General features: G+C 50.6%; 1 protein-coding gene across 4 annotated transcripts in view; it reads right to left on the bottom strand.

The window, feature by feature from the left end:
* The window catches only part of VAC14 (VAC14 component of PIKFYVE complex), a 79,859-nt gene that overhangs the window by 29,691 nt on the left and 37,157 nt on the right, over positions 1-13,011 (bottom strand). For all 4 annotated transcript variants that reach the window (XM_048316637.1, XM_048316635.1, XM_048316636.1 and 1 more), the window contains 3 exons: positions 11,298-11,442; positions 10,942-11,007; positions 1,567-1,720 (listed from right to left, as the gene is read on the bottom strand). In XM_048316637.1, the coding sequence (XP_048172594.1) occupies positions 1,567-1,720; positions 10,942-11,007; positions 11,298-11,442 (365 nt within the window). The remainder of the gene's footprint in view (positions 1-1,566; positions 1,721-10,941; positions 11,008-11,297; positions 11,443-13,011) is intronic.

The following is a 13,011-nucleotide window of genomic DNA, read 5'->3' as shown; positions in this document are numbered from 1 at the left end:
TGGTCAAAGCCAGACAGGACTGGGGCCACGATAAACGTCCAAACCCAATGAACCAGCTCCTTTTTCCCTCCCCAAAAACATCTGCCTTTGGTTAAAAGCCAATGACCCTGCAAAGCTCAGCCCCAAATAAATTCTTAAGGAACATATTTCTGGTGCATTATAGGGAAGAGGAAAATAGGTGAGGAAGCCAGAGCCCATTAGGACCTGTGTGGGGGCAAGTTGTCCCACCCTGGGGCAACGGGAGCTCCAGCTCCAGCAGATCTACTCCAGGAAGGGAGAGCCACACTCTTTTAAAGGTTACACTTAAGGAAGTAAAGCCAGGTTGCTCTTCCAGATAGCTAACACGGGCCACGGCAGTCGTTAGGATCCACGCCATCCAGCCTGCTATTTTTAGATCATCCAGAAGGAAGGAAACCTCAGACAACCATCAGTGTGAGCTGAACTGCAGCTCCTCAGCTGCTTGGCCAGCGCTGTAGGAGCCGCTCCACCCAGGCAGTCTCACTTCTGACAGTGGGAGGATGGATGAGACTTGCAGAGGGCTTGGGGAGGTCACCAGCTCTGCAGCCCTCACCTCTCCATTGCAGAGATAAAGCTGCCAGCAGGAAACAGGTAGATCCACAAAAAATATCTGACCCTGAACAGCCCAAGACTTGAGCTGGTTGCTGGCGCAGACATTTATAAGACCAGGGAGGGGTGAGTGATCCAGGACCTTTGGAGAAAACAAAGCCTGGGGATGGGAAAGCAAAGCCTCCCTCTCTGGTGGAGATTTTGCAAGGCCCTGTGGCTGCATCCTGTGCAGGGAGAGGCAGACTTGGCTCAGTGCTCGGGTTGCAATCCAAAGCTCACATGAAACGTGCTTTTGGCTGGGATGACCTGGCCTGGGGAGTACAGCTGGGAGGCCCTTAAATAGCAGCAGTGGAGGAGAAGGAGCAGCCAGGCAACTGTAAAGGATGAACCACAGACAAGGGAAGGTGGAAAAAATTTCCCCATGTGCTGGGATAATTAATGAAAGGTTGGTTTTCTTTTTTTTATCTCTCAAGTCTCCAGAAAATAGGATCGCCCCTCTTCATCTCTCTCCTGAGGTTTTGCCAGACACTCAGAGCAACATAGCAGTTCATAGCCAATGTGGGCAGCCTGGCACAGGAATCCCTCTGCAGATCTGGGGATGTTTTGGAGAGCTGGGATTGCAGCCAGCATCCCATCCTGCACTGATTCTAGGCCTCTGAGGGCTTTTACAAGGAGAAAAGAGGCTGGAACCCAAGGTCCCATAAAAAATAGGACAATAATGACATCCCTCCACACTGTCCTCTGGAGCATCCTGCTGCTAAACGAAGCCCCAAATCCCCAAAACGCAAACTAGGGGAAAGAGCAGTAAAAATAAAAGAAGCGCCCTGGTCTGCGGCATGGCAGACTCGATCCCCAAACTATGCTGGGTGGGGATGAAGACGTTGATTTATTACTGTAAAAGAAGCTTCTTCTTTGCCTGAGCAAACCTGACTCGTGCCATGGAACATGGAGAGAGGCCAGGAGTGGGGAGGCACGGAGCTGTGGCACAGGGGCACTCACTGGAGGAGCTCAGCTGGCCAGCCCTGGCTGGGACATGGAGCTCCACTGGGCCAGGTCGCGCATCGGAGCCATCGGAGGGACCGTGACCCTCCTCTGTCTGTCCTGCTGGGGAAGAAGCGATCTCAGCCAGCAATTCCAGGTCCTTCAGGATAACCTGCGGAGACAGAGATGGTGCAGGGTGAGCACACACAGGGGCAGATGGCTCGGTGAGCTTTTCTTTCCAAATCCACATACAGAGAGGGTTGAGGTGGGAAGCAAATACCAAATCCCAGCACACTGAGAAAGGTGTAAGTAAAAGAGGGCTACCTACAAAACTCCAAGTGGAAATTACACAACCAGGAATAGGGCTTGCTTTCTTCTTGTTCCACTTTGGGGAGGTCTGGGTTTTGCTTCCCCTTCATAACCACAGATTTGGGACAATACCAGCAAGAGCACAGGGATGTTCTGGGGGTAAACATCAGCCAGCTCCCCTCTACAAGGCAGCATCCCAGGGAAGGCTCAGCTCAGGACGTCAGGGCAGAGCTGCCACTCAGATATCATAGTTCTTTCTTTCCAGAAGTCACCAAATCAGTCTATATATAGCATTTCTGCAGAAGTTATTACCGGGTGGGTTTTTTTCCATCCTCAACCCTTCTCAAGTCTCAGGCTATTTTGGGTCCCCCTTCATTCAAATGTCCTTGGGTCAAGATGTTTCATCAGCCATCCCTGGTGCTCTAAGTGCAGCGGGGCTGTGCAGGGCAAAAAGGCTGCCAAAAAGGGTCGACTGCCACGTCTTTACTCCTCAACATCTGGCAGAGCACATCCCCAACCACCCATTGCCCACAAGCACAGTATCCCAGGCTTTCCCTGTGTTCTCACAAGGCATCTTTCTGAGGAGCTGCAGTTATATAGGAGTTTTAGTTTCTGAGCTAACATAGAAAACCCCTCCCCCTGGAAAAACAAAAAGCCAATTATGATTTTTTTTTTATCATGCTAGAAAACACAGCCCCTGAAAATCAGGAAGAGGAGCTCCTGAGTTTTTCTTTTGCACAGATATCTTAAGCTGAGTGAATCTTTGGGGCTTTTTTTTTTGTAATTAAGGCTGATTTTCAAGCCCCCAGGAGCCACGGAGCAGGCAGTGTGCTGTCCAGGCTGTGTATGGCATAGAGGCAGTGGTGAGGAAGCAGCCTGCCACGGGGACCACAGGGCTCCAGCATGCTTGGGAAGACCCTCTGCCTATAAACATGATTAAGTCTCAACCCACAGCTCCCAAGGGCAGCTGAAAGGCAGGGAAAAAAAATAAGACAACAACTTCTACTGCTGTCCCTGAAGAATACGGCACCTCCATGATGCTGTCAAGGCTGGGAGCTCATTGCCAGCATGGGAGGACCCTGCCATCATCAGCCTTCATCCTCTTCCAGGGAGAGGCCTCTGTGGTCCTGGCAGAGGGAAGACCTTGGTCCTCCCTCCCTGCCTGGATTTCAAGCATCTGTGGCTCAGACAGAGTGGTGCTGGCTGTGCTTCATTTCAAGTGCGGGACGCCCCTGAGCAGAGCTCAGGATGCCTGGTCTCCTGAAGCCCTGTGTAGATTCTCTAGTGGCTAATCATGTGACTCAGCTGAACTTGCAGCCTTTGAACAGGCACCAACTTGGGACTCAGGCTCTCGCAGTGGGGAAATAACACCCACAAAGGTTTCCAAGTCATGTTGGCTGAAACTGGCAAAGGGACTCAGGGCTTGGCTACTGGGGTTGGCAGGCAGGCAAGAGCCAGGGCTCTCATTCATGTGGTGCATTTTGCCAAACCCAACACAGCCAGGAGCTGAGGCCATATGTGGTTCATGTACAGCATGACCTAGCCACTTGTGACTAGCTCCCTGCTGCCCCGGTGCCCCCACCCAGCCACATCATCCAGCTTAGTCTTCACCAGCAGCTCCCACAGTTTGAGGAAACATGACCAAGCCCCCAGGCTGGGCAAAAATCAACCCTGCTGCCTCTCAAAGCTTTTAAGAGTCATTACTTGAGGTCAGATCCTTAACCCGGAGCCTCATCTCTGAGATGCTGTTGGGATCAGGATGTTCCAGCCAGAGTAGCCAGGGCAGCAGTGACCAGCACCACTGCAAGGTATGCATGGACCTCTTGAGCTTTGCAGAGGTTAAGGGCTATCCCCCCCATGTAGGTTACAGGCAGGAGGTGGAAAAAGCAGCATAGGCTGAATTTTGCAACTAAAAAACATGGAGGAAATAACAAGCAGGAGGGGTCAGCACATGAGCACTGGGAGTAAGAGCAGGCAGCTGCAAAGACATGGGGTTTTCCAGCCATGGGAAAGAGGCAGGAAGCTCCAGCTCCCGCTGCCTCTTCCCCGCATGCTCCGGAGTGGGTTCCCAGCTGGGGACAGAGGAAAGGCAGGAGTGCTTGGTATGCACTGCACATCCCTGTGCTAAGCAAAGCTGGAGCTGGCGGCTGGCTTTGTGCAAGCCAGGAGGCTGTAAGAAAGCAATATCCTGCCATTGCCATGGCAACGACCGGCTGCGCCAGGAGCGAGCTGGTCCCACCCGTCAGGAACCCAGCGGCCGTCAGACCTGACAGCGCTGGAGCACGAGGGCCAGAGCCCTTCTCAGCTGCCAGGCAAAGGTGTGATCCTGACAGCCGGCCTGGAGGATCAACCCCCAAAGGCGTTTTCCCAGTCCCAAGGGGATTTCTGGGAAGGTTTTCCAGTGGTGATGAGACCTAGGAGTGTGCCCTGCTCTGGGCAAATGTGTGCCTGGTTAGTGTAAATAGGAAAAGCAGCAACATGATGGATGGGGAGACCTGTCCAATGTCTCAAGCCATTCCCAGCACAGGGCTGAAGAGCAGCACGTAAGAGGACAAGCTCTGGGTGGCCGGGGAATGAGAAGCAGGTTTTCAGACAGTTATAAATAAGCAGCTATTTCTCCTCTCTGAGAATAGGCAAGATTTCTCCCTGCATTGCCTCCAGAGCATGGATTTTGAGGGCACACACAACTGTCAGCTTCTCCAGATCTAGGTCAGGTTAATTTGCCGCTTGTTCTGGTTGAACGGAGCCGAGACCAGCTCTGCTGGCAGCGGCACGGGGGGAAGGCAGCCCCCGGATGGAGTGTGCCGGACGGGATGCACCTCCCTGTGTGTGCAAAGCAGCGCCTTGGTGCTCCTGGAGGAGGGGGGGCATTTGCCTCTGGTCAGAACACAGGGCTGGCCCCAGCCCATGGCAGAGGAAGGGGAAGTGACCCCAGATGTGCTGCAGACCCCTGGGAGTGAGACTTAGCATCCCACAGCACATGATGACTACCAGGACACCAGAGCAGGCTGCAGCAGCAGCTCCTGGGGCACATGCAGTGGCAAGGATACGGACTAGCTCCTCCTTGCTGGTATTTACAGATAAGCTGGGAAAAAAATAATAAATTAAAATGCCTTTGTGCAGCAGGGAGATGCTCCTGGGCGGCCTTGGATGTCCTAGTGAACATCTAGCATGCCCTGGGCAATGAAATGGGGCACTCAACATCAGGTTATTCTTGCCAAGGAGAAGATGGGAATTCAGCTGAAGCAAGATGCTACCAAGACAGAAAACAAGAACATCAAGGGCAGCAAAGCACTTCTTCAAAGGGGCCCAAGAATCCGTGAGGCTGTGGAAAACCCTACGGCATTTCCAGTATAGGCAAGGCAGGTGGTGGAGAGACCCAGTGGTAATGAGGAAAAGCCAAGGGTGCTGCTGGGTGCTTCCTCCTTCTCCACAACACAAACACAGCCCCTTTTGTTTTATATTTTTCCTCGTTCCAATGCTTTAAGCCATAGCCAGGGAAGGAGGTGAGCATGGGCAGGCAGTCCTGGAGCCAGGAGTGGCCAGGAGCGAGGCTGGCCGAGCCCCAGACACACAAAGTGTGAAAAGCAAACTTGTGTCCTCCCTGTCTCCACCAGCTTTAAAGACAGAAAAAGAAAAGAAAACCCACAATTAATCTTCCCACACCAATTTAACCAAACCTCTTTTCAGGTCCCCGACACAGCAACTTTTATCCTCTGATCTTGCCAAGATCTATTTTTTATGCCTTCCCAGGAGAGGATGGGGAACGGAAGGAAGGCAGAAGGCCTGGAGGCTTCTCCTCTCCTCCCCAGGGCAAATCTTGCCAGGTCATGCTGACACATGCTCACAGCACTAGCAAATACAGCTGGCAGTGGGGAATGCACTTGGTAGTAGAGCCACAGCCATCCCAAAACAAGCTGGAACCTGAAAACTCCCTGTCCACTCTCCCGCTTTTGTAAATCCTCAAGCTGTCCCTGCTGCTGGGGGTGTGAGGGCCAGGCCTGCAGCACCCAACACTGCCACAGCTCAGAGCACCTCTTTAAATGTGTTTAATTAGTGCACAGGGAGCTTAACATGCCACCTGATGCCAGTCAGGGCAGGATGCCAAGAAGGTATTTCATAGAATCCCAGAATATGCTGAGTTGGAAGAGACCCACAAGGATCATCGAGTAATGGAATTCTTAAGGTTGAAAAATCCCTCTAAGGTCACTGAGTCCAGCCACTGTGCTCACAACTAAGCCATGTCCAAGTGCCACAAGTGCTATTTCTTCATGTATTGAAGGGCAAGGTCCAGCCAGTGGAATGGGGCTGGAACAGCCCTGGAGTATCCCTACAGGCCATGCTGTGGGAGACTGGATGACTGCAAGCCCTTCAAATTCAACACCCACAGTCCCAGAGCTTATGACGGGCAAAGGGTTTGCTTTTATTTGCTGTCTCCCACCCACCACCTCCCTCTGCACACAGGGAACCAGGCACCCAAAGCCCAACTCACCAAATCCTGCATCCTACATCTCCATCCCACCCTGGACCCTCTCCGAGTCAGCTCCCCAGGACAGAGATTGCCTGCCCTCCATGGCAGACAGGTTTTCTGTGGTTTTAGTCTGCTCCATAACTTCACCCAGGAATGCTACAAGCACCAGCTCAAGCCCAGATTGCCAGTTTACCCCAGTTGTTCAGTGTACGTATAAACTGCATATGCATGTGTATACATAAATTAGGAAATCATGGTCTGAAACTGGTGCTAAGCCAAGAAGCTCCCTATGGATCCCACTCCCCACAAAGAAACTTCCTATTTCTGCAGGATGCAGTGCACGGATTATTGTTCAACCAGGTGGTCTCGAGTCCTCTGAAAAAGCATCACCCCACTTCTGCTTACAGGCTGCTTCCACCTATGGCAATCCAGGCTAACCGCATTTTCCACCATCCGACTGGAATGATACACGTTTCTCTATACCCCATTTCAGTTCCAAGCTCACCCTCAGTGTAACTTCCCCCTTGAAAACCAGTAGCCTCCTTGCTTCAGTACCCCATAGCTTTGAGTCTCCCTCCGGAGAAGCTTTACCACCAAAAAAAGTTCAGATAAAGCCAGGCATACATACATTACAGTTCTCCTCTTTGCAGTCTTTAGCTTACACCCTCTGCTTTGCATCAGGTCACAGTATTTCGGCTGTGGCAGATGAATGGCCGGGAGCTGGAGGACAATGGCTCTAAACCCAACAGAGCAAAGCTCCAAACCAAGCCATGCTAAGACAGCTATTTGCTTTGGCACAAGCCTTTGTTCAGCTTCATTGTACTGGGATCGGGTGCGATAGGAGAAGTTCGCCAGGATTTAGGGTGACAGCAGAGCTCAGAGCAGGGTAGAGACCTGGCTTTGAAATCCTGCAGTACTGCAGCAGGACACTGCAGCAGGACATGCAAAGGAAAGAGATGACTGTCAGTATACCACCATGCCAGGGTTTTCTTCTCTTCTAGTTTGATACTGGAAACCCAAGAGGGCAGAACATTTCAGCTTCTTGTGGGAAGTCGGCTTGAGGATCATGTAGATGTTCAAGTACATCACAAAATCTCAGAATGGTCTGGGTTAGAAGGGACTTCAAAGATCATCTGGTTCCAACCTCCCTGCCATGGGCAGGGACACCCTCTGCCTGATAAGGTTGCTCAGAGTCCCATCCAACCTGAACACTTCCACGGATGGGGCAAGCCACAGCTTCTCTGGGCAGCCTGTGCCAGTGTCTCACCATCCCCGCATAGAAGAATTTCTTCCTAGTAACCCATCTACACCTGCCCTCCAAAGTCAGTGGCAGCCCAGGCTCAGTTCATTCCCTCTAGGGAAGGTTACCAACTCTTGAGGAGACTTCTGAAGGAAGTACTTCTGTACTCAAAGCCTTGCCCAGCCACTGCATAAAGAGCAGGTTTTCATGTTAGCAGAGTTGAGGAAGCCAGAGTCTACTCTGCTTCACATCAGACACCAGCTCCACCTCATGCGTCATTCCTGCATGATTCAGACAAAAGTCCCAGCACAACTTCCAACCCCCAACAAGATTGAGGCAAGCAGATAAGCAAACAGGAACACGTTCAGCCCTAAAGAAACCACTCCATTTTGGAGCCGGAAAAAGGAGAACAAAGCAAAGAAAGAAACTGAGTAGTGTCACTGCTTCATGGTTTTCTGAGATGCCCCAGTTCCTGTTGTGCTCACTTGAGCTCAGTGCCTGGATCCACTCAGAATCCAGGGAACTGAAAGGCTACATCCAGAGCTCCCTTTGCACCATGAACTTGCAGGAGGCAATTTGAAGAACCTGTCTTCTTTTCTGCAGTGCCAATCAGCAGTGCCAATCAGCAGTGGTGCCTTTAGCCTGCAGGTGGAAAAGTCCCACCCACTGCTCCCAAACAGCACTTTCTGACTTTTCACCTTCCCTAACATCAGTTTTTCAAACAGGGCAGCAAGACTCATACGGATGAACCGAGCAGACAGTGTAGAAAAACCCACTCCCAGCAGGATCTGGTTACATCTTGTAAGGAAGTTTTCAAGCACATCAAATTTTAAGCAGGGCTTTTATAGATTGCCTTCAAAGCCAGGTCTCAAACACAGGACAGAACATCTCCCTGTCGGGGAAGCACAGGAAGCAGCACGAGGTGACGCAGTGCAGCAGCACAGCATCTGACAGCCAGGAATCCTGGATCCTGACTTGTCTACATATCAAAGGGAACTGCTTGTTTCAGCTTAGCTCCAACTTCTCTGTGCTGCCTTTGTGAATCTTAACTAGGTCTCTTGACCATTTCTTTACTGGCACAGGAGAATTGGGTAGGAAGGGGAATAGGAGAGAAGGCAGAGATGACTCAGGACACTGCAGATGCATCATGAGATGCTGGCCCCTGTTTAGCACAGTGGAGGTGGTGCAACACCCTGTGCTACTTGAATGACAAAAACAGGCATGAGAACTTAAGGGGCATGGATCTCATCCACTCCATCCAGCGTGAGCCTTTCTTTGCTTTGGGCTTGATTATTTATGGCAAGTGCAGAGAGAGACTGAGATCACCTCAGCAAGACAAGACCTTAAAAATAAGGTGCCTGAGCACAGTCTTTCAGTCTGATGCCCGGACTAGCACTGACCCTCCAAACCCAGACTGTCCTTTGGTGATGAGCTGGTGACAAACAACTGTTCCAGGGCACATCAGCAGAGTGACAGGTAGCCTCCAAACTGTGTACAGGGGCCAGGGAAACGCTAGGCGCTACAGAAGGATGTTCAACCTTGTTGGGAATACAGATGATACCAACACTGCTGTCCAGCAGGTTCCCTTGGGGAGGGCAGCATCACAGGATGAAGACAGCAAAAAAAACCCCTCTGAAGATGTGTGTACACCTTGTGCTACACCACACAACGTGCACAGCCCGATCTGGAAAGAGGCGGGAGATGCCTCCTCATCAGAGCGGATGTTTAGCTCACTTAGGCCCCCAAGCCGACCAGGTGATCCCCAGGCTGTTATCCAGGAGCTTCTGGGGGTCACAGTCTGCTCCAGGACAACATGACTGTGCAAACAAATACTGCACTGGCTAGCACCTCCCTTTTCTAACAGGCACTGACATAGCAGGTTAAGTAGCTCAGAGTGTCCTCATCATTCCCAAAAATGTCCAGCTCAAAACCCCCCTACTATTTCAGTCATTTCTATTTCCTCCGCAGAGAGCAGCAAATCTGGTTGACAGCCAGCTGAGTGGTGGTGTTTAATGGATTGACTCGTCTATGGATTTCCTTAAAAAAAAAAAAAAAAAAAAAAGCCACCTCCAAACATTTAAATAAATAGAAGCCAGGATTAAATAAATCAGCTTAAAATTACTTTTGCGCCATTCCCAGTTATGTCACATGGAGGAAATGCATCACCAGGGTCCTTTCTTCACTGTTTTTTTCAAATATTAATAAGCAGTGTAATTGCAACATGACTCACTACGATCTCCTGCCAAGCTGGAGAGACTATCTGCAAGATGCAGGCTTTCTAGAGCGTTGCAAAGGCAGATGTGTGCTTGGGGACTCTTTTGGAAAGGTTTGCACTGTAAGCAGCAGGGGATGGAAAATGGCCAGGCAGTTGCTTGCCTTTGCAAGTCATTCCCTCACTTGCTCATTCCCTTCCCTCCTCTCTTAACGACCCCCTCGCACATGGGATTTACTGCAGGATTGGAGTTTGGTGCTCTGAGCATATAAGGCACAGCATAGCATGTGATTTTTATTCCATGAGGAAGGTCTGGACCGAGAAACCAGCCAGGATCACTTGTACTTCCAGGCAAGAGGATCCAGCTGATGGTGGAAGCTCTACCAGTGCCTGGGCCAGCTGTGGGCCATGCTGCTGGCCTCCCACCCAAGCACTAAAATGCCCCAGGGAACAACTTAGAGAGGAATAAGACAACAACACCACCAAAATTGAGATGACTGGAACCAGGGGAGAGGGGTGAAGAAGCAAGACAAGGAAACAGGAAAATGGTGCAGCACTGTGGGAGATGAAGAGCAACAGCAGAGCAAGCTGGCTCAGTTTGCTGTCTGATTATCTTTGCTCACTTCCAAGCTGAGTGGTTCCCAGCCAACCTGATGCCACTGAGCATCTACTGCAGCCCTGCCAGGCAATGCTGCTGCTGCCCTCCAAGCAGTGGGTGCTGCTTAAACGGCTTATGATATAGATTTGGCAGTGCCAGCTTGGACACAATCCCCCTTGCATCTTTACAGAGGTTGTTGCAAGGCACCTGAATTCCCACTCAGCAAGGATCTGACCATGACTCAGCCCCAGGGGTGAAGCCCCATCTGCCTTCCCAGGCAGGCAAAAAGGATTCTTAGGAGCTGGATTTGAAGGGTCAATTCTCAGAGATGGAGAACAAGGTTTATACATCAGAGAACCCCCAAGACAGCAGGATTTTCAGCTGAGCAAGTACCACAGGCTCTGCATCGGGTCTTCTTCAGTTTGGCCAACAGGGTAAAACCCCTCAGTGCCAACATTGGCCAAGCATCACAAAATACCTCAGTTCCACCAAAAAAACCCAAAACCCCAGTAGATGTGGAAGCAGCAGGCTTCCAGGATTTCTGCAGCAGCTGCAGCACTTACCTCATCCGACTCGTCTGAGAGAGTCCGCAGCAAGATGGGGAAGAGGCTGTCGGTGTGTCGGAACATCTGGAAGCAGAAGGATGGGTGGGCATCAGTCCTACAGGCCAGGTCATACACAGCCACAGGACACCTGCCCCAAGGGAGGCTGCCAAGAGCTTCACCAGCATTTTCCATCTAAGCTGGAGAGCTCTTCTTCCTCAAGCTACAGGGTATCTGGCAGCCAAAGCCTTCTCAGAAAAGGCAGGTAGACACACACTTGCAAAGCTACCAAGACAATTACAATTTGCACTCCTATCAAGGCAATGGAACAAGCTGGGAGCTGACAAACTCAGCTGAATGCTGAGTCCCCAACCTACCTTACGAGGAGTCTTGATGTACAAGTGGTAAAGCCATTTCAGGACTGCAATTCTGGTCATCATCCCAATGGATGTATCACTAAGGTGGTAGTCCAGCACCTGAACTATTCCATCCAGGTTCAGGGTCACCTGGATCCTCCCACAGCTGCATGGAAAGAAGAGAGGCTGCTTCAGTACTGTAAAGTCCAACTCATTCCTCCCATTGTGGGGAAGTCTACAACACTCCAGAGGCTGCATCAAACACCTCAGCTCAAACCCTCACTAGATGAAAGTCACTAGACCAGGTTCCTAGTCCAGCCAGCCCTTGAACATTTCCAGAAATGGGCCATCCACAGCTGCTCTTCAAAACCTCTGCCAGTATCTCACCATGCTGTGAGTAAAGAGTTTCTTCCTAACATCTAATCTAAATCTCTCCTAGTTTAAAACTGTTCCCCCTTGTCCTATCACTATCTACCTATGTAAATAGTCACTTTCCTTTTGTATAATGCTTTGGAAGCAACAGAAATCTTTGAGGCTTTAAGGGTTACCACTTTTCCCAAAACAGCTGGTACCTACGCATGAGAAGGCACTACTCTAAATTAAAACAGTACCACGTCTGTGTGAGAAACTGGTCCATACTGCAGTTGCCAGATTTGGGGTTCAAAGATTAGAGATCCATAAATTCCATTCAGAATCCACCTCAAGGCTGACCCGCTCAAACAGCTTCAGAGAACATTAACCCATGTATTCAAACTCCAATCTGATGAAGGCATCCAGGTTCCACTGATCCCAATGGATTTGGGCTGGCAACTGCAGATGGTGCCCTGTCTGGCAGCAGGTTTGGGATGCAGCTCTCTGCTACAACACTGTCTTGAGACCTTCATCTTGCTTCCCAAAAGATCAGGATAACCCTTCATCATAAACAAGAGATGAAAGGAAACAAGTCCCTTAGTTTGCCAGGACATTGTGCCTGTTAGAAATTGATGGTTGCTGCAGACTCTTAGCTCTTGCTCCTCTAGTTTTTCTCCCAAATAGCTGGGACCTGCATTGGGACAGGTGACCCCAACAGAAGTTGTCATGATATGGCATTTTTATGTTCTGATTGTGATCCTGAAATCTACCTGATGGTTTCCCACTTCCTTGACAGCAAGGATATGGGAAGTACCTGTCACAGGAGACTCATTTAAGGAGAGGTAATGGTTAGAACCAAGATGGTTGGAGAAGACCACCAAGGGGAGGTTGCACTCAAGAGCCATGTCACGCCTCTCATATCCAAGCTACTGAATTATTCAAGGCTGGACCAGGCTCTTGCCGATTTTTCCAGTGTGCACAGAGCTGCCGTGCATCTTGTTTGATAAGAAATCCTAAGGGGCAGATCTCACGGTATAATTTGCAAGTAGAGCTGTGGCTTAATAGGATTTGATCTTCCCCAGGACACACGTTGTAAGGGCGAGACGAGAAGGCTGCAGCCCCTCAGAGCCCTGCGGGGATCTGACTGCTTGATCTGCCTCACGTAACAGATGCTGGAGGCTGCAAATTGCATTTCACTTTGATGTTGAAAACAACAGCCGAGGGCCAAATGCTCAGACACACGGAACTGAGGCGAAGGAGGGACCCAGAGCATGAGGAGTTTGGGAGAGATGTCCAAGGGAGCAGCATCCCCGTCCATTTAAGCCAGCCCGAATGAACACTGCATTTGGTTTTCCTACAAAAGCATCTCCCATGGCAGCTGCAC

Source organism: Corvus hawaiiensis, chromosome 12 (genome assembly GCF_020740725.1).
Source record: "Corvus hawaiiensis isolate bCorHaw1 chromosome 12, bCorHaw1.pri.cur, whole genome shotgun sequence".
NCBI lineage: Eukaryota > Metazoa > Chordata > Aves > Passeriformes > Corvidae > Corvus > Corvus hawaiiensis.
The sequence above is the reverse complement of the archived record's forward strand: the minus strand, read 5'-3'. Positions and strand labels throughout refer to the sequence as shown.